Source organism: Clupea harengus, chromosome 1, assembly GCF_900700415.2.
Source record: "Clupea harengus chromosome 1, Ch_v2.0.2, whole genome shotgun sequence".
NCBI lineage: Eukaryota > Metazoa > Chordata > Actinopteri > Clupeiformes > Clupeidae > Clupea > Clupea harengus.
The window spans coordinates 4,308,802-4,328,687 of NC_045152.1; the positions used below are offsets into that span (position 1 = coordinate 4,308,802).

Below are 19,886 nucleotides of genomic sequence, written 5' to 3' on the forward strand. Positions count from 1 at the left end.
ATGTGTCTGTGTGTGTGTGTGTGTATGTACATATGTGTGTGTGTGTGTGTATGTACATGTGTGTGTACATGTGTGTGTACCACAACCTTGAGCTGGCTCTCCCCATCCTGCAGCGACTCATTCACATCCTGCAGTGTCCTATAGGGATCAGAGATCGCAGGGGTCAGAGTTAAAAAGTCAAAGGTGCTAGGATGATGGTCAAAGTTCTTCGTCAAGAAAAATCAAACTAGAGTGCTCAATAAAGCAAAATATCATCCCTGATATAAATATTACCAAAGAGAATAAAGCATAACGTATACATATGGGTGTGTATGTGTGTGCGTGTGTGTGTATAACTATGTCCACTCTGCTGGCTGTGCGTGTGTGTGTGTGTACCTATGATTACGCTGCTGTCTTCGCAGCTGTTGATGCAGGTCCCTCAGTTCATTCTTCAGGAAAGCCACAGTCTGTATGAACACACACACGTTAACTACACATTCATACACACACACATTAATCACACTCCTGGTTGGCTTGTGTCAGTGAGTTGCCTTTTTCCTTAGTTACACACACACACACACACAGCAATGTGTTTGAAAGGGAGAATAGAGCTGAACCATAGCATTTAAATCGGTAGTGCTGATCTAGTGCCAGATATCTTAATGTAATTCTAGCAGCTACAGGGAGCCAGTGAAGGGAGACCAGCAGAAGTTACATGACACACACACACACACACACACCTGGTTGGCTTGTGACAGTGAGTTGTCTTTTCCCTCCAGGTGTTGCTGTAGTTCATCGTTCTTCAGCTTCAGCTGTCGGTTTGATTCTGCCTGCTCCGTCAGACTCCGCCCAGTCTCCACCTCCCTCTCTTCTAGTCGGCGAATCAACACGCAGAGCTCTCTGCTCCTACCTACTTCATGCTGATAAATACACAAACACACACACATCACACACTAGTGATGGGAAGTTTGGATCATTTTACCGACTCGGTTCTTTAAATCTCGTTCAGTAAAATGAACGAATCTTTTTTCGAGTCATTCGTTCATTTCGGGGGGGTGGTGGTAAGAGAAATTCCTGCATTAAAATATTGTGACACTAACACTAACAACATAACACTGTATCATGACAGTCTGGATGATTTGAAGTGGTCATTTATTATCACACTAGCATTCAATTATCACGGCAAACTATTACGCTGAACCCTAAGTAAAGTACAAAAAAGTTAAAATAACGAAACCTGTAATTATTACTTGTGAAGGGATATCATTCACGTCTTACTAAACCTAGCCACGCGAAAGTGAACGAGAGAAATTCCTGCATTAAAATATTGTATCATGACAGTCTGGATGATTTGAAGTGGTCATTTATTATCACACTAGCATTCAATTATCACGCCAAACTATTACGCTGCCCTATCATCCATCCCATCTTACCATACCAACCCACTGTCCATCCTTGTACTGGTTATACCAACCCTTTGCACAGACGTTATATCATACTTTTGCCTGCCTTTTGCAACTTTGTTTTAAATTATTGTTTAGTATGTATCATTAGTATTTGTGTTTTTATGTTGTGTAAGTTTCACTACTATTTGTGAGTTGTAAGCTACTGGATGTCCTAAATTTCCCTTGGGATAAATAAAGTATCCATCTATCTATCTATCTATCTATCTATCTATCTATCTATCTATCTATCTATCTATCTATCTAATGAAACCAAGATTGAGGGCCAAAGTGATTCTATTTTCTCCAAACCAGAGGATGAGAAGCAGCCCAGGCAGGAAGGCATATTACGCTTTCTAGCAAAGATAGCAGGATAAATCTCAAGGTAAGCATTGTGCACTGTGATGTTAAAGTTTTAGAGCTTTCACACGCATGGGATTATTCATAGAAATTCTCCATTCTCTATGCAGAAATTCAAGATTGGTGTCAAGAAAGACAGCCATGCTTCCAGCTAAGATAAAGCTATTAAAACAGCCTGATTACATTCCATGTAAACCAACTCATAAGACCTGTCCATGTTGTTCATGTAAAACAGACTGGAAAGGCATAACATCATCTGTGGAAATGTTACATAAAGAGTTATGCTTACACAAACACGCATGTGTTAATTACCAGTTTGGTTCACAGACTAAACAGATGTTTGGACAATTATTTCTTTCAAGCACCAAGCATGCCATCTTACCACCTCTCTTTCTCTCTCTCTCTCCCTCTCTCTCTCTCTCTCTCCCTCTCTCTGTCCCCCTGTTTTTCTCTCCCTCCCTCTCCCCCTCTCTCTCTCTCCCTCTCCCTCTCTCTCTCCCTCTCTCTCTCTCTCTCTCTCTCTCCCTCTCTCTGTCCCCCTGTCTTTCTCTCCCTCCCTCTCCCCCTCTCTCTCCCTCCCTCTCCCTCTCTCTCTCCCCCTCTCTCCCTCTCTCTCTCCCCCTCTCTCCCTCTCTCTCTCTCTCTTTCTGTCTTTTCACTCTCAGTTCTGCTTGGGGATGTAGGGACTTGGTCTGTAGATGTCAGTAGAGCAAGCTACTCTTTGGTCTTGTTTGTTGGAAGAATGATGTATCACATCAGGGAATATCCTCTGGCCCATAATAGGAATTACTTGTGTGAGATACTCATGGCGTACACCAGCACCCTTCAACACAAGCTGTTCAATAACTTACAATTTATAACAAATCATAAGTCGTTGTCAGATTAATTCAATAATTGTCAGATTAATGTTAGAAATGTTAATACTGTAGTGACTCATATACACCCCCATTATTAAGGCACCTTTATTCACAGAAACACAGATTCAGCAGAAATGTTTTTTGCGACACTACAATAAGTAGTATAAAAAGTATAAAAGTATAAAAAATGCTTCTTGCATAGCTTTGTTTCTTACCCCATGACCCTTGTCGTTTTCCAAAGAAATCAGATGTTCTGTAATTTGACTAATACAAAAATGATGTAAGCAACCATGGATGACCAAAACATATAATTAAAGAGGCATCTATAGACACTGAAGCTCTGACCAAGGTTTGGTATATGCTATTTATAGCGCAGCTACTAATCACTACCATTGATTGGAGTCACAAACCAGTCTTGTGTCACCGGTGCATGGCATTAGAGGTGCCTCAGGAGACCATGTGGAATTCATCTCACCTCCTAATATGGGCACCATCCTTCCATGTTCACAACGTCCTACTTTGCTGGGCAACATGATAACGTTTGTTTATATAGACACGGTTCGATTCTCTAGCACAACCACATTTGACATGTTGAGAAGCAGGCCATGGAGAAGACTTGCTGTGGCTTGGAAGGCCTTGGCCAGCAGAAGAGTAGGCCTGCTAGCCTGGGCCAGCAGAAGAGCGGGCCTGCTAGCCTGGCCCAGCTATGCCCCAGCTATGCCCCAGTCCAGTCCTTCAGCGAGGCTCTCTGTCAAGCCGAATGGGCCGAGGCGGTGCTCTCCATGTGGCCTGGGCAGCAGGAACGGGTTCAGCGACCATGTCATCCTCCCAAACACCTCAGGGACGGTTAGTTCTGAAGACACTGTTTTCCTGCCCTCTACCCTCCCACAGGCCTGCAGTGGTGCTGAGGCCAATCTCTCCAACGCCTATCATGTTCATTCTAGAATCTATTGGCATGCATTTGCTACAAATTATTTTTCCTGGCCACCATGTTCTCTTTCATGGTTGAAAAGGAGGGGGGTATGTGACTGAATCCCAAACAGATATCTATGATGGTTGATTTAATAGGTGGCAATCTCCACAGGTTTGTCCGGTTAGAACAATGATGTCAAAGTCCCGATGACAATGTAAAAAACTGAATTTATTTACACACACACACTCTCAAGCCTTGAATGGCAGGATGAACATTAAAATGACCGTATTGAACCGTGCTTACAAATACATTCTGACATAATTTTGTGTCCCTTCTAATCTTATTGTGACAAACCGCTGTGGTTCATTAAGCCACATAACGTAAATTAACCTTTGAGGAAACCCGACAACATGAAAGAACAGGAACAAATTATCACAGTAGAAAGAGTTTATTTTGCGAGTTTGTTGATTAGCAGCGGCAATCGAAATAGCCAACTGTGATCATTTCGCCAATTACCTACTTTTGCCCACGTTACGTATATGCCACATATTGCTATCGGCGGAATTCCTTCGGCGCAATTTCACAAGACTAAGATTTGGCCTGTAATCCCCCGCACTGAGCAGCGTGTTGTTTTTATTGCTCTCCGCTAACTGATTAAACACTCCAACCCTCCAGCTGGCGACGTGAGGATTTGAGAGCGGGGTGCTCAGGGTTAAGAGTCTACCTTCCATGCCCCCTGTCATACAGATGTTGATAAGGGAGGGGACAAGCACCACGGACAGATCATAAATCAGCAGCCAACCACTGTCAGCATCCTCCCACCGCCAAAGACTCAGCGGCAGAAAGGACCAATAGCATGTCTTCATCAGCCCCGCTTCTGTGTCATCCCGAAAATCTGCGGATGTCTGCGTCAAAGCGTGGAGATTTTTGGGGGGTTGTTGTGCGCAAAGCTCTATTTTAGGATTAGTTGTGATTTTTCTTTCGTAAAATTATTATCGTATTGTTAGGTTATTTTATTTTACTGTAACCTGTAATGAGGGGGTTATCCACCCGTCTCACTGGCTATTTGAACGAGGAGACCAAACAACACGAAAACAGACGCTGAATCGGTTCATTCGGAATGAATGAACAGACTAGCCTATCGCATACATTGAAGGATGGTGTAGTATACATTCCGACTAGTATAGGCTCATTTATCTTTTTATAAAACACAATATTCAGGCAGTTTTACCTGAAAAAATGTAGAATAGTATTCTACAGGTAGGCCTTGCATCTTAGAATGCCGTTTAGAACGGAGAACGTCAATTTAGCCGTCGATATTATTACGTAGGATATGCCAGCATTATTATGTTAGTGGGAGCTCCAGGACCTTGGACAGCGGAAAACACTCTGGTGATCCTGACACTTTGTTAAATATTGTAATATATGTAAAACATTAAAAAAAAAAAGCATCGGAAGGACGAGAAACAATCATCACGGGACACATAGTGTGTGATGGATTTCATGCACTGATTCAATCCAATGGAAAGTAAGTATTTATTTATTCATAGCAGTTGCGAGGCTGCTAACGCGAATTACATCAGCTGTGTTTACTGTTGCTCTGAGGATATTAATGTATGCTTTAACGTAGACTTTAAATGTTACTGATTTCATATTCACTGCGACCATTTTTTTTAAAAGGGAGTTTTCACGATTTATTTTGGAGCTACGAATGCGATTAAGAAATAATTATAGCACCTGATCGTTTACAATGATTAGATGTCAATTGTGTTTTTGATAAGCGGTTGTTCTCAATATATGCTGTATGGATATTATTCCACTGTGAAACAAAGAGTTATAGCACCTACTAGCAGCCCGATGTTTTTATTCATAATGTGACGCGGGAGAGATAGAGAAGGTGTTTACATAGAGGGCTTCCATTTTGAAGCTAAGATGGATGCCAGCGCACATTTCGTAATGTTTCTACTGTCTTCATTCGGGCAACCCTTAAAATAAAATTACTGAAAATAGCGTTCTTCAGATGCTGTTGTATTTAAGAGGGACCATCTAGTAGGATGATCCTTCGAATATGCGAACAATATCTCACAATTAAAATTGTCAAGCATAATTTCACTGTTGTGAAATTCCATCACACCACGTTGTAGCTTTGTGCCTTGGCCATTGAAGATCCTGATTAATGTGAGGGATCGGCCACCCGACAGAGTAGTCAGGTCACATCAGTCAAGGAAACGTTATGATGTGCCACTTTAAAACCATGAAATATTGTGTGTGCATAGTATGAAATCTTATGGAAACATAATGTTTATCTATAAACACATAGGATATTATTTTCCTTCAGTGTTATAGGAAATGAAAGAATCGTTGTGGTTCCCAGTTTGAATGGTGTATATCTTATTGATTTTAAATACACCAGTCAAATCAACTATGATAGTTTAACAGAAACTTTTATGCCTAACATTTTGCTGGATAGAAGAATAATCTTTTTCAAGTGGAAGACTTGGTGTTTAAAAGAGTCTTCTCCATTACAGATACTCTACGTAAACTTTGACGAATCCTGTGAGCTCTACTTCCAGTCACGGTCTTCTGGCTTCTTGTTCACACCACCGTCCGCCTCACGTCTAAGACAACATGGGCACCGTTCTCTCTCTGTCCCCCAGTTATCGCAAGGCCGCCCTGTTTGAGGACGGTCCGGCAACTGTGGGGGCCTACACCGCTGTTCAGAACAGCAAAAACGCGAAGGACAAGCCCCTAAAGCGGCAGTCCCTCATTAACATCCTACCATGGAAGCGCATCGTGGTGGTTTCAGCCAAGAGAAAAGGCTCCAAGAAGCTCCAATCGGGAGACAGCCAGGACGAGGGCCACCTCAACAGCCAGAACCTGAAGAAGTCCCAGTCCTGTGCCAACCTCTCCACTTTAGCCCAGGACTCCACAATTTCCGCGGCTGCCGCTGCCGCCGCCGCCATCCCCACCTCCAAAACCACCTCCAACATGGTGGCCACAGCCAAACGGACCTCGCTGACCGGCTCAGTCACAGGCCAGTCCACCAATGCCGGCACGCCCAAGCGGGTCATCGTTCAGGCGTCCACCAGTGAGCTCCTCCGGAGCCTGGGGGAGTTCCTGTGCCGCCGCTGCTACCGTCTGAAGCGGCTGTCTCCGGCCGACCCGGTCCTGTGGCTGCGCAGCGTGGACCGGTCCCTGCTGCTACAGGGGTGGCAGGACCAGGGCTTCATCACGCCCGCCAACGTTGTCTTCCTCTACATGCTGTGCCGGGACGTGATCTCGGCCGAGGTGTCCAGCGAGCGCGAGCTCCAGGCCTCGCTGCTCACCTGCCTCTACCTGTCCTACTCGTACATGGGCAACGAGATCTCCTACCCGCTCAAGCCCTTCCTGGTGGAAGCCGAGAAGGAGGCTTTCTGGGACCGCTGCCTGGAGATCATCAACCGCATGAGTACCAAGATGCTCCAGCTCAACTCAGACCCACACTACTTCACACAGGTCTTCGCAGACCTCAAGAATGAGAGCCAGAAGCAGAAGGAGGACCACCGGTTGCTGATTGGCTTAGATCGATAGAAAGAACACAAAACAGAACAAAAGAGACCAAATGGGGAAGGGGAGGAAAATTCCAAAGGGAGGAGTTTAAATAATATATGGGGCTTAAATTCTATATTTTTTATTTTTGTTTGGGTGGGCGGGCATGCTTCTCTGGGACTGAGGAGAGGACAGTGTACAACTTGTACTGATGAATTGCTTGAGACATTGCTTGATGAAAACTCAGAGAAACTGAGAAAAACAGGAGAACGTCGTAGAACAAGAATGTTTATCATTCATTTCGAGATGAGGAACATCAACAATGCTGGTAAATGAACACACTAAATATCTTTCCTCCCTAAAAATTCTCAAAAAGTCCATTGGTAAACTGAGTATTCAGCATCATGTCATAACAAGTCAGACAAGCAGTGTCTCCCCTGGAAACTAGATGACTTTCCCCCCACTAATCCAATTAAAGAACTACATAGGGAAAGATGTGAAGAAATCGGTGCCAAGTTTTGCGATTCTTGGCTGGCTAGACTTACCAGTCCTCTGGCTGCTTCAAAATGGACGACAATGAGTGGAGGCAGCAACAGCCACCGAAAGGACTTTGAAGATGGTGGTTTAAATATCAGGAAATCCCCCCTCAGCTTTCGGCAGTGACCAAACGTACACCCTTTGCCAGTGCTAAAGCTATCCTTCCATAACCTGATTAAGTTATCTCTGTGTGGTACGGATCTCCCGCTCAGTCACACTCATCTGTGCCAATGTTCACCCCAAACCCAGGATGGAGAAGCTTCTCTGGGACTAAGTATGATCTACCAGCAATACTGTTGACGTTCCTAGTTATTATGTCTATTTACAGTGAACTGAATATATATGTATATATATATATATATATATATATATATGTTTATATATATATATATGGATATATATCACTGGGAAGACTACACAGTGTTTCATGTTATGACGCCACATGCCTCTTAGGCTGTCATTTTCAGCGCATCTACATTACCTGGCTAGCACAAAAAAAAACATAATTTTAGCACTTTTTTGAAGTATAAGCAGAGTTGTTGAGCCAGGAGATGTAGTATTGATTATACAGTACTGTACATGGAGCCAAATTAACTGAAAGAGGCAAGAGTCTGATTGATATGGTCTGAGTATTGTTGTCAGAAGGACAACCCAACATCTCACCTCTTCCTCTTTTGGTTCGTCCTGTTTTCCCACGTCAGAGAGATTTTGGAGTCACAAATGAAGAATAGAAAAGAGCTGGCAGCCGGAGCAGGACAGAAATGGTGGACTAGCCTGGTGTGACAAGCACATCGGCACCCAATCAGGAGTGAGAACAACATTCTTCCAGAACAGTCTACTTGTAGACTACCTACCTTTTCACTGCATAAAGAACAAATTAAAAAAGGATCCTCGGATCTCCACCAAGGAGGCACAAACCTATTGTAGGGAGATTTATTTATAACCTTTGATTTCTTCTTCTCCTCCTTCTTCTTCTCCTTCTTCTTCTTCTTCTTCTCTTTTTTTCTCAAAGGAATTGTGTGTGTGTGTGCCTATACGGGTGCTTCTTGCATGCTTCTCCCTTTGCTTAAACACACACACACACACACACACGGACACTCTTTCATCTTACACTTAGATACACTTATGTTGAGATACCTTATATGGAGATTCCTTCTTTCTTCTCTCTTGTGGTCCTGTCTGTTTGTTGAATCATGTGCCATATCATACTGAGATCTTTTGTCTTGGAGGGATGCCAAAGGTTAGGGATATTTTTTTTTGCGAAGCAAAACAATCACAAGCCAACAAACTGAATTTGTCTGAATTCATTAAAACATCCAGATGTAGATTTTTGTCCCAAAATGTAGCCGTTGCCAATTTACATATCAGAGCTGACTAATGTGAAATACAACAACCAGTGTTTTGCCACAATCTGGAAACAGTGGGGGAAACATGGCAAATGTAGTTATACAAATATATACGTTAAAAAATATATAATTATAAAAGAGAATTAGTGTAAAGAGGAATCTCTCCCCTTCATTTGTCCCGAGGGCATAAATTAGTTTAAAGTTAACTGACAAGGGATGCTGGTGTTGTGTGTAGCTTTTAAATACAGCTGATCCAGGATCTGAACAGCACTTTCCTTGTCCTGTGTGTCTGATTGGCTGATCCAGGATTTGAACAGCACTTTCCTTGTCCTGTGCGTCTGATTGGCTGATCCAGGATTTGAACAGCACTTTCTTTGTCCTGTGTGTCTGATTGGCAGAGGCAAAGTTGCCCAAGATATCAAGGAAATGAAAGGAATTGAAGTGTACATGTTATTTATGCGAAGGCCCAATAACTTAGAGGAAAGAGGGAGGGTCTAATGGCAATTCATTCATTTTAAAATACTGCTTTTATTTTCCTACCTGTGCTTTCATCTCTAAACTGGATCAAATTACTTTCTCCCTCATTTTTAAACTCCCCATGCCAATTATGTCAAACGGTCAGGAGAACTTTGATGACCTTTGAGATTTGTGCCGATTGGATGTTCAGTTTCATTCAAATGAAATGAACTCTTAGCTTAAAAAGAGCTAGAGTTACAGATAAGGATGAGATCCTTGACTGAGTCCTAAGTAAAGTGCTGAATGTAATTAATAGGCCAAGTGACGAATATGTTCTATTTATTATTATTATTATTATTATTATTATTATTGCTAAAACCCAGAGATGGCTAGTCACTGGGGAAAGGCTGTTTATCCAGGGGCTTTTGGGAATGGAATTCATTTTGTATCCTCATATGCAGACACCTTCATAATGATGTGCCATTTCTGATCATAACACTTAATGTTTGATGTGACAAACAATAAGAAAAAAGTGTATAGTAGCAAAGGACGTGTACATTTAGTTCTCTTCTCTATTTTCCTTTGTGTACGCCGTTGTATGATTACTCTGATTATTTTTGTTGAACAAAACAAAGCAAACAAACAACAAAAAAAACAAACAAAAGCTGTGTTGTTAGACTATACAAGAAAGCAATCTGTGACTCTGTGTGTATGTGTATGAATGTGTAAGAGTTTGTACGATGAGTCAGTCCAACTCTTCTATTTACTTTATATATAAAAAAAAGAATTAAACATTTGTGACTCGACTGGTTATTTTGTGACTGTTCTCTCTGAACATAAACGGTGATTCTGGATGTTACAGTGCCTACACAGTCATCAATCTACCTGTCTGTGGATAGACAGCAGGCATATAAAAGAATGAAACCAAGTAGAGTAAAAAAAAAAAAACATGAGATGAGACACTTTCAGGTAAGACTGCATAGAGTAAATAACTTATTTCAAGCCCTTTTTCAGACACACATAGTCATACAAAATGAAAACGGAAAGGCAGAAAGCAACAAAACTGGAGAACAACAGATAAAAAGGGATGCCAAAAGCCATCCCAGAGTTCCATAGTGAGGAAATACAGTAGGCACACCTGCTCTGTGTGACCGAGATTGCAGATGACTTCATGGCACCACGTGAGCTGCCCAGTGATATGATGTGAGTACCACTACCCTGACAGCTTGGCGCGGAAGGGAGGGAGAGAGAGAGGGAGGGAGAGAGAGAGGGAGGGAGGGAGGCAGCCACTCCTGCATGCTGCATGTGTTTCGCCATTGAGAGAGCCGAGAGCCACTGCAGTGTTACGTAACCAGGCAGCTCTGAACCAGCCCAGCCCAGCCCAGCCCAGCCCAGCCCAGCTCAGCTCGACGGGAGACATGGCCTTCACCACGCCTGCAATGGCAGCCATATACACTCCACATCCACACATCCACGCGCCCATTGGCTGAGGAGACTCGATATGAAATCGTGCTGATTGGCCGTGTTGGCGTCACACTCCGCAGTGATTGGCTGGGTGTTTCGCAAGTCCCCCGGGGCAGGAAAAAAACCGACTGGCAGAAACAGAAACATGTGTGGTGAAACAGGCCCACTGCACAGAAGGCTTTGCTTTTAGATTTGCATCAATATTTACCCTGAGCTAGTCAGCTAGCATTGTATAATATTCCCATAATTCCCAATGCATGTAGAAATTCCTACATTTCGATTTACATTGTGGCCAATGTAAACCCCTTGGAAATCATGGTGGGGCTTGACTTGTTCAGTAAAGCTAGGACACATGTGAAAACCAGAGCAGTTGAATGATAATGGAAATTGATTCAAAGTGGACGCTGACTGTCACTGGGTACTGTGGAATTGATGAGGCAGTGATTTACGTGTATATCCAAGATTATTGTAATTAATGTCAAATTAATCTAACCTCTATAGGGTCTAATATCCCTTCAAATGTTGTTTTTTTAAAAGGGGGTTTGGTTAGAGTGCAGAAAACGAGCAGAAGGGTGCTATGGCAATACTACTATTCAACACAGGGTGGCACTAGAGTACACGAAGAAGAAAATCTGTTCTCAAATTCTCAGTTTGTGCAGCCAGTGGGGGAGCAAGCTGGCAAGCAGTTGTCCTACATTATTCCGTCTGATACTGGACTGATTCACCAATCATTAGAGAAACTCTAATAGTCACACTTGTCTCCATGTTTCTTATGGTCTGTTGTGGTAACACTAAGCAGTGATTATAAATTACAATTAATATATTTATTATTAAAGCACTACATACGTAATGACATGCATTCATAATTAATATAATATGCTTTAAAGCACTATATAAGTAATGGCATGCATTTATAATCAAGAAGAGGCTTTAGCCATTTCAGCCTGAACTTCTAGAACTTGCTGCCCACAGATGTAAAAAAAATGCTTCCACACTTAACACTTTCAAAACAGCACATTTTTAAAATGGCTTTTAATCTGTAATCTCTCCAATGTAGCGCCTTTGCTGTTTTATCTTTACTTTGTAAAGCATCTTTAGGTTCTTTGAAAAGCGCCATATAAATAAAATGTATTACAGTATTATTTCATATTTAAATTCTTTCCATCTGGGTATCCAATGAATTCAGATTCAAATACACCCAATCATAGACCAACTTGCTTTTAATATACTATAACCTTGGGTCGGTGAAAACAGAGGTGTGTGTGTGTGTGTGTGTTTAATTGTGTGGATAATGTTGGTCTTTTCCAGTCATTGTGCTTGAAACAATGAAGGTGAATAGGCCCAGATGAGTCACGCTTATAGCTTTTCATCACTTCTTAGTAGGGCTCTAAAGAAGTAGGGCCGGCCCACCCGCAGTCTGATCACCACAGGAGCTCTCTCTATGCAAAGTGGCACAGGTCTGAAAATGCACCACAGAGGAAATTCACACACCCCCACACATTGGGTGCACATGCTTGCAGTTCTGGGCGCACAGTACACACACACACACACACTCACACACACAGAGAATGGTGTGAGCAGACACCACAGGAGACCACACTGAATGCCACCACACCATCACCTTCTGGTGCATGGCTCACTCTTGTCCCACAGCCAAGATCTTTGAACCCAAAGTTATTTTCTGTATCAACCTATCACTCTCCACAGGAGACAAAACTGGCAAGGTGTTAACCATCTTCAAGTGGTCAAACGCCAAAACAGAACCATATCACAACCTGCCATGCTTATCGTAGGTACTGGCCTTAAGATTCATCAACTGTATATCACTGAAGAGACTTTGCACCACGCAACTATATCTTTCTGCCCATGTTTAGAATCATATTGGGTGATGATTGGGATCCAGAGGCCAGTAGGGAAGCACTCTAGGGTAAATGTAAGTGGTACAGTCAGACACTCATGTGTGTGTGTGTGTGTGTGTGTGTGTGTGTGTGTGATCCAGAGGCCAATGGGAAGGACCACTCTGGGGTAAGTGTAAGTGACTGTAAGTGGTACAGTCAAACACTCATATCCATATTGTGTGTGTGTGTGTGTGTCTGTGTCTGTGTGTGTGCATGTTTGTGTGCGTGCATGTTTGTATGTGTGTGCATGCGCACATGTGTGTGTGTGTGTGTGTGTGTGTGTGTATGTTCTTGTGTGTGTGAGTGTGAGTGTGTGTGAGTGTGTGTGTATTTGTGGGAAGGAACATGTGAGTACTGTGAGTGCATTATCACACAATCTTTTTGGTAGGCAGATCCTCTTTAAGAGAATGTGTGTATGTGAAGAAAGAAGTGGGTGAGTGATTTCTTTCTGAAAATCACATTATGCCACTCTGTGACCATACTTCACTGATACACACACACACACACACAAACACACACACACACACACATGCACAACCACATATCTTCACTGAGCTGTCACCTGGAATCACATGGATCCTGTTCCCCATTCTCCCTGCGGCTCCTCCTCCAATCAGATATAAATCATTTAGACATGACATGAAGATGCACTGATATCGCAGCGAGACACACAAACACACTTGTAAGTCACTTGCACGAAGCCCGTACAGTTGCATTATCGACCAGTCTGGGAAATGCTCTTAGCCCGTGAGTCCATTAATCACCTGTTAGATGTCTTCAAGACAAAACAATCCAGCCAAATGGACCACAAGTGGAGGCGCAGCCACAGTGCCCTCCTCTGAAGGAGAGAAATGGCCATGGACAAGTCATGGCAGAGTCTACGGTCACCCCACGGTTTTATGAATACTTCTACAGTAGGCTATGCAGCGCAGCTTCTGAGGCTCCTCACTTGTACTGCTGAAGAAAGACTTTCGTTTGAAACATTCCAACCTAAATATAACAGTTATTTCACATGCAGGTGTTGTTACCACTATTTTTTTTAGCTAGTTCTTGAATTCTGAAATTTGTAATCTGGGCCTGAAAACCCACAAAAGAACAACCTCGAGTACAACATCAGCCAATACTATATTACCAAGTTCCATCAATTAGCACGCTATTTGGCTGTTAGTGTTTGTAAGGCAACTGTGTTGGCCTTTAGCTTGTTAACGCTAAAGTTTGAGAGAAAATCGTCTAGCAGAAATGCAGAGCTGCCAACTCACACGGTTTCGCCGTGTGACACAGGGTTTTGCATGTTTTCACACGCACTCACGCCACACATCCAATTTCTCACGCCAAAAAAAAATCTGATTTTGGGCCGAGACGCGTTCGTTCCTTTTCAAACTCACCGAGGGTACCTGGCGCTAAGGAGCGCATCTGTAACCCTATTCGCTGCATAGACATCTTATTTACCCCAAGAAGTCCAGAAGTTAGCGACAGAAGAAGAGTTACCAAGAGAGACAAACGCGGTAGAAACTCGGGAAGAGAATACATCGCTGAAGAAAATCTTCATCTCCAAACTGAGCAGAGACTAGGTATGTTAATGACATGTGGTTCAATTAAGTACTCACTCTCTTAAACTTTAAATCTTTAAAGAAATTATTCGTTTGTGCGTGTGAACTTGATTTTGTGTGGTGAATGTAAATTCAGCTGTTATCTGCAGGTATCTAATACTAGTTTTGTAAATGTCTGTCATATATGGTGAAATTCGTACGCAAGCTATGTTCCAAATGTATGGTTCCAGCAGCTCTGCAAGGCCATGTGAAATTGCCTATAAAGAGAAGGCAAACCATTCGCCAGGTTAGTGTTTGGCTATTAGTATGATCATACACTGTGATATGTGATAGATAAAATGTGATATTCAGTCTTGTACCTAGCCTTTTGCCACTTCATGAGTAGAAACCTAAGGTTTTTGGTAGTCCTTCCAACAGTGAGCTTCTGGTTGGATTTATTGCCCTATGTGTCAAGCTGATATTGCTGCATCAGTAGCCTATGTTAAACCATTCATGTTAAGCTGATATGCTGTATCTGTACAGGGAAAAAGTTGAACATTGGGTTCACAACCAGGGCTTAACTTAACAGATATCTTGATGAGGGTGACATCACACCACGGCAGGTGGATTCATTCCATGAAGCTGTGTTGATTTTCATTTAGATTTTTTTGAGAGGCTTGCTGCCGTCGCCAAGCTGGTCCTGGTGTTGCCCATTCGAATGCAGATGCTGAGAGGGTGTTTTCAGTTAAGGGACTGAACAAAACTAAGACCAGAAATAGCCTGGCATTGGATGGCACCCTGTCCACAATAATGGCAATAAAGATGGGAGCCCTGTTTCAGATGGGAGCCCCCCTCAGAGGTCATCAAGGCCTCCAAGAAGGCCACAGGCCAGTACAACCTTGCTCACAGATCTTAGAAAATTACTAACCAGCTTCTGATCTGCATCTGATACCTCATTTTTTTTGTCATGTGTTGATCCATTGTATTGCTTAAAAAGGCTACTGTTTAAGCACTTTATTTGTTGCACTTTGTTGTTTGATGGAACGTGTGGTGGGAGGCTTTGAATAATGAAAAATATTTCTCCCTAACTAATCTTGTGTAATTAAGAATACAATTATTAACAATCTAGGTTAGGTTTCAGTTAAGAATTAGTTGAATACCATTGTAATCAAAATAACATATAGAGCCTGGTGGATGTACAACAACAGTTGTAAGTGAAAGCTAAAAGCTAAATATCACATATGTTTAGAGTTGAATTTGTTTTGTTTTTTTCCCATTGGGAGTACTGTTTTGTGCAGCCTGTAGTCCTGACCTCCCCTTCGTTTATGCATTTGGTGGACAAAAAGATGGGCTTCGTGTGTGGGACATAAGTGATGTCGCAGCAGTTATGGTGAAACTTCATGCTGTGTACTGGAATGTGTAAATTGTTGTTTAAAGGTGCAGTCCACGATTCTAATACCATACGCTTTTTGTTAAAAATGGCTCCACATGATCTTCTAGTTGTCCGGTCAGTGTTTGCGCTCCAGGCTTTGTACAGTCCTGGCCATGTAAATGGGAAACAAACATAGTGGCTGTGACCGAGCCATTGACAGACCTAGGCCAATCAACACGATGTTTCAGGAGCCGGAAGTGAGGGCCGTAGTTATGTTGGCTGTTATTATGTTAAAATATCAACAACCTTTTGCAAAACTAAATCACGGACTTGCATCTTTAAAGACTTTATGTATTATAACAACCAGCTCTGTTGTTGCAAAATGTTATCATTCAGTTAGCCATATATCCATTCCATAAGTACATATTTTTGTAATAGTTCAGTTTGCCTTGCCATCTACTTCTTAGGGAAACTGTAGACACATTAGAAGTCTCATCCAGTGTTATGTGTGTGATACCATGCTGTAACAGTGTAGCTATAGAAAACCATGTGTGGTTGTGTTTGACTGCTTCTTTTTATTTATGATATATTCTTTTCTTTCAGTCACTGAAGTGTTTCGGAATCGGGAGAGGTTAGTAGCAAACACCTCATCTGAGGCTTCCAGCAGCAGCGCAGCAGAGATGACGTCCTTTTAATTCCTCAAGATGCACATTCGAACCATCGCTACACAAGTAAATCCACTCAAGAGCAAGAGACTTGTCCATCGGACAACAAACAAAGGACCATTAGCTGAACTATGTGGACCTGTCATAATATGAATCACACTGTTAAGTGTTGACGAAGGGACATGAAATAGAAGACTTTCAGAAAAGACTTATAAAGAAGATTTTGTCTGGACAAATATAGCAGTGGGAAAAAAGCATTTCTTACATGGACACCCTTTGATGACTCTCAGTGTCTTAGCCTGGCCTGCATATTTCAGGTTTGCAGTGGATATAACCACTGATTGGTTAATAAAACCTCTTTTGTGTTTGTACATTTTATTGCCAGCATATCAGAGGAGCTAGTGCATATTTCATTGTCAAATAATACATTTGGAAAATAAATCAATGTCTGATTTTAATGAACCTTTTTCTGCATAATTAGTTTCTCTGCATTTGTGAAGAAAATCTCAAGTATTTAAAAGGGTTGCTTTTAAGAGAAGCAAAAGTACTTAGCTTTGCTAAGGCTTCAGGGTTGTTGCAACTAGAGAAGGGTGCAGCGATCCAAATGTCCACATTGCGGGTAGTTTGGCCAGTACACCCGGTTATCTGATCCATAGATGTAGAAGCCTCCTGTCTCGCCTCTCCAGTAGTACTGGGCAAATGTGACTGGCACGGCCTTCAGGAGGTGCCTCTGCTGGATGACCTTGCAGTCCGGCGACCTTTGGTGGGATGCTTCAACCATCCGATCTGAGGTGACATTCACCTCAGGTAATGAAAACTCAGAGAGTGGCCTCACCTTGGTCCCTATGCTGGCATGGACCACATCCCCAGCTGCCTGCAGCAGCTTCCTCTCTGGCACCCCGCAGCCAGTCATCAGATGGTGTTCCAATTTGGTTCGGTACTCCCCGCGCAACTCCTTGAAGTAGCACAAGCGTCCTTTTCCCATGCACATTTTGCAGCGCACACGACCCAGGGCCATGCAAGCTGCACAGGAAACCTGTCGCTTCCCGTGGCACTGGCTGCACTGCTTTGACCGTGCTCCTAACCCCTGAGGTACCCTGCACATGCCACATTGTTTGTGGCCCGCTCCATTGCAGCGAGAGCATAGTACCCACTGCTGCTCCTGGCAAAAAAGGCAACCCCTGTGCTGGTCTGTGTTGATTAGGCGGTAGTTGCACACCTGGTTTCTAAACATCTTGACAGGTGAGACAACCACCATCCAGGGTCGAGGTTCTTTGTTATCAGGGTTGTTGGATTGAGGAAGGTCTTTGATTTGAGGCTCAAATCGCATGCAGACTGACCTGTGCTCAGTGAATGTCTCAAGGGAATAGCAGAAGATGACGTCATTGCTTGTAGATGTCAGCAGAAACTCTTTGGCAGGTACATTGGAGAGGAATGTCTTGGTATTCACCCAGTCAAAAACAATATCAGTTATGTCTTCTACTGACAAAGAACGAATATTCAACGGGTGATAAATCTCAGACGGCCGATGCGTTCGATGCCTCTCTTCTTGCTCCCTCTCAGGACGTAGAGGAGGCACAGTAGTGTATTTTGATGGGGCCAGTATTACATCACATCGATAGGCTGGGGGGCAATCTTGCTTCATGTTCTGTGGAGGTGTAGGGTGACAGCCACCATTTATCTCTTGAGTTTTGGTCTGAACTGGCAGACACAATTCCATGTTCTATGTCAGTGATGTCATAGAAGTCCATGGAATTTCCACTATGGGGTATAGGCCAGGTTTCTGTCGTGACCGTTGCTAGGAAGTTTCTAGCGTTAATGTTCTCCGTCTGACGTTGTGTTCTCGGTTCCCCTCAATCCCCGGGGCATGGGGAAAGTGGAACTGACTACCTTGGGCCCCAAATGTGGGGAGGGAGAACGTATGTCCGCAATTTTTTAGTAATTCGTCACTTAACTACATACAAATTGACTGAACTATATAAATACAAATATAATAAATAAATAGTGGAGACCATTCACCCTATACAAAAGGCACAAAATTGTTCAGGCCATCCCACACACGGATTCACTAGGACGCTCAGTTAATAGAGCCGAATGACTGCTAATGCCAGGGCGCTAATGTGCATTATGATAGTCAGGTGAGCACGGCTAACACATCTGAATTATTGTTGAGGTTACTATTAGCAGTTTAGATTGAACACAGTCAGCCAGGAATCTGCCTCTTGGAGCATATTTGCTTTGTATAACATGAATTAATCAGTATCATAAATGAATCAGCACCATAGATACAATGTCATATGACGTTACATTTATCACAATTACCTAGCAAAGCTTAACAGCATTAAACATGGCCCAGAAACAGCCACAGAGAGTAACGGCAGGTCATTCATCTCCTGATGATGTAACGGACGTGAGACAAGGTGAGCTCATGGCAACAAAAGTTACTCCAAGCAATCATTTGTAGCAGTTTCAACTGAAAGGAGCTTAACGGGGGCAGAGCTGCCAACTCACACGGTTTTGCCGTGTGACACACGGTTTTGCATGTTTTCACACGCACTCACGCCACACATCCAATTTCTCACGCCAAAAAAAAAATCTAATTTTGGGCCGAGACGCGTTCGTTCCTTTTCAAACTCACCGAGGGTACCTGGCGCTAAGGAGCGCATCTGTAACCCTATTCGCTGCATATACATCTTATTTACCCCAAGAAGTCCAGGAGTTAGCGACAGAAGAAGAGTTACAAAGAGAGACAAACGCGGTAGAAACTCGGGAAGAGAATACATCGCTGAAGAAAATCTTCATCTCCAAACTGAGCAGAGACTAGGTATGTTAATGACATGTGGTTCAATTAAGTACTCACTCTCTTAAACTTTAAATCTTTAAAGAAATTATTCGTTTGTGCGTGTGAACTTGATTTTGTGTGGTGAATGTAAACTCAGCTGTTATCTGCAGGGATTTAATACTAGTTTTGTAAATGTCTGTCATAGATGGTGAAATTCGTACGCAAGCTATGTTCCAAATGTATGGTTCCAGCAGCTCTGCAAGGCCATGAGGAGCCTTGTGAAATTGCCTATAAAGAGAAGGCAAACCATTTGCCAGGTTAGTGTTTGGCTATTAGTATGATCATACACTGTGATATGTGATAGATAAAATGTGATATTCAGTCTTGTACCTAGCCTTTTGCCACTTCATGAGTAGAAACCTAAGGTTTGTGGTAGTCCTTCCAACAGTGAGCTTCGGGTTGGATTTATTGCCCTATGTGTCAAGCTGATATTGCTGCATCAGTATGTTAAACCATTTATGTTAAGCTGATATGCTGTATCTGTACAGGGAAAAAGTTGAACATTGGGTTCACAACCAGGGCTAAACTTAACAGATATCTTGATGAGGGTGACATCACACCACGGCAGGTGGATTCATTCCATGAAGCTGTGTTGATTTTCATTTAGATTTTTTTGAGAGGCTTGCTGCCGTCGCCAAGCTGGTCCTGGTGTTGCCCATTCGAATGCAGATGCTGAGAGGGTGTTTTCAGTTGTGGGA

General features: G+C 42.8%; 1 protein-coding gene across 2 annotated transcripts; it reads left to right on the forward strand.

The window, feature by feature from the left end:
• Positions 1-4,985: 4,985 nt before the first annotated feature.
• Positions 4,986-10,210, forward strand: LOC105907873 (cyclin-dependent kinase 5 activator 1-like). 2 transcript variants are annotated; one of them, XR_004163416.1, is made up of 3 exons: positions 4,986-5,079; positions 6,080-7,890; positions 8,318-10,210. XR_004163416.1 is itself a non-coding variant. In XM_031564883.1 (2 exons), exon 2 carries the CDS (start codon positions 6,180-6,182, stop codon positions 7,119-7,121), a length of 942 nt encoding a protein of 313 aa, XP_031420743.1. In that variant the 5' UTR covers positions 4,986-5,079; positions 6,080-6,179; the 3' UTR covers positions 7,122-10,210. The 2 variants fall into 2 exon arrangements, 1 of the variants encoding a protein (XP_031420743.1); XM_031564883.1 differs by having other exon boundaries at positions 6,080-10,210.
• The last annotated feature ends 9,676 nt before the right edge of the window (positions 10,211-19,886 follow it).

Excerpts from the sequence above, each read along its gene's own strand:
- LOC105907873 (XM_031564883.1), top strand. The coding sequence starts at position 6,180 with ATGGGCACCGTTCTCTCTCTGTCCCCCAGTTATCGCAAGGCCGCCCTG.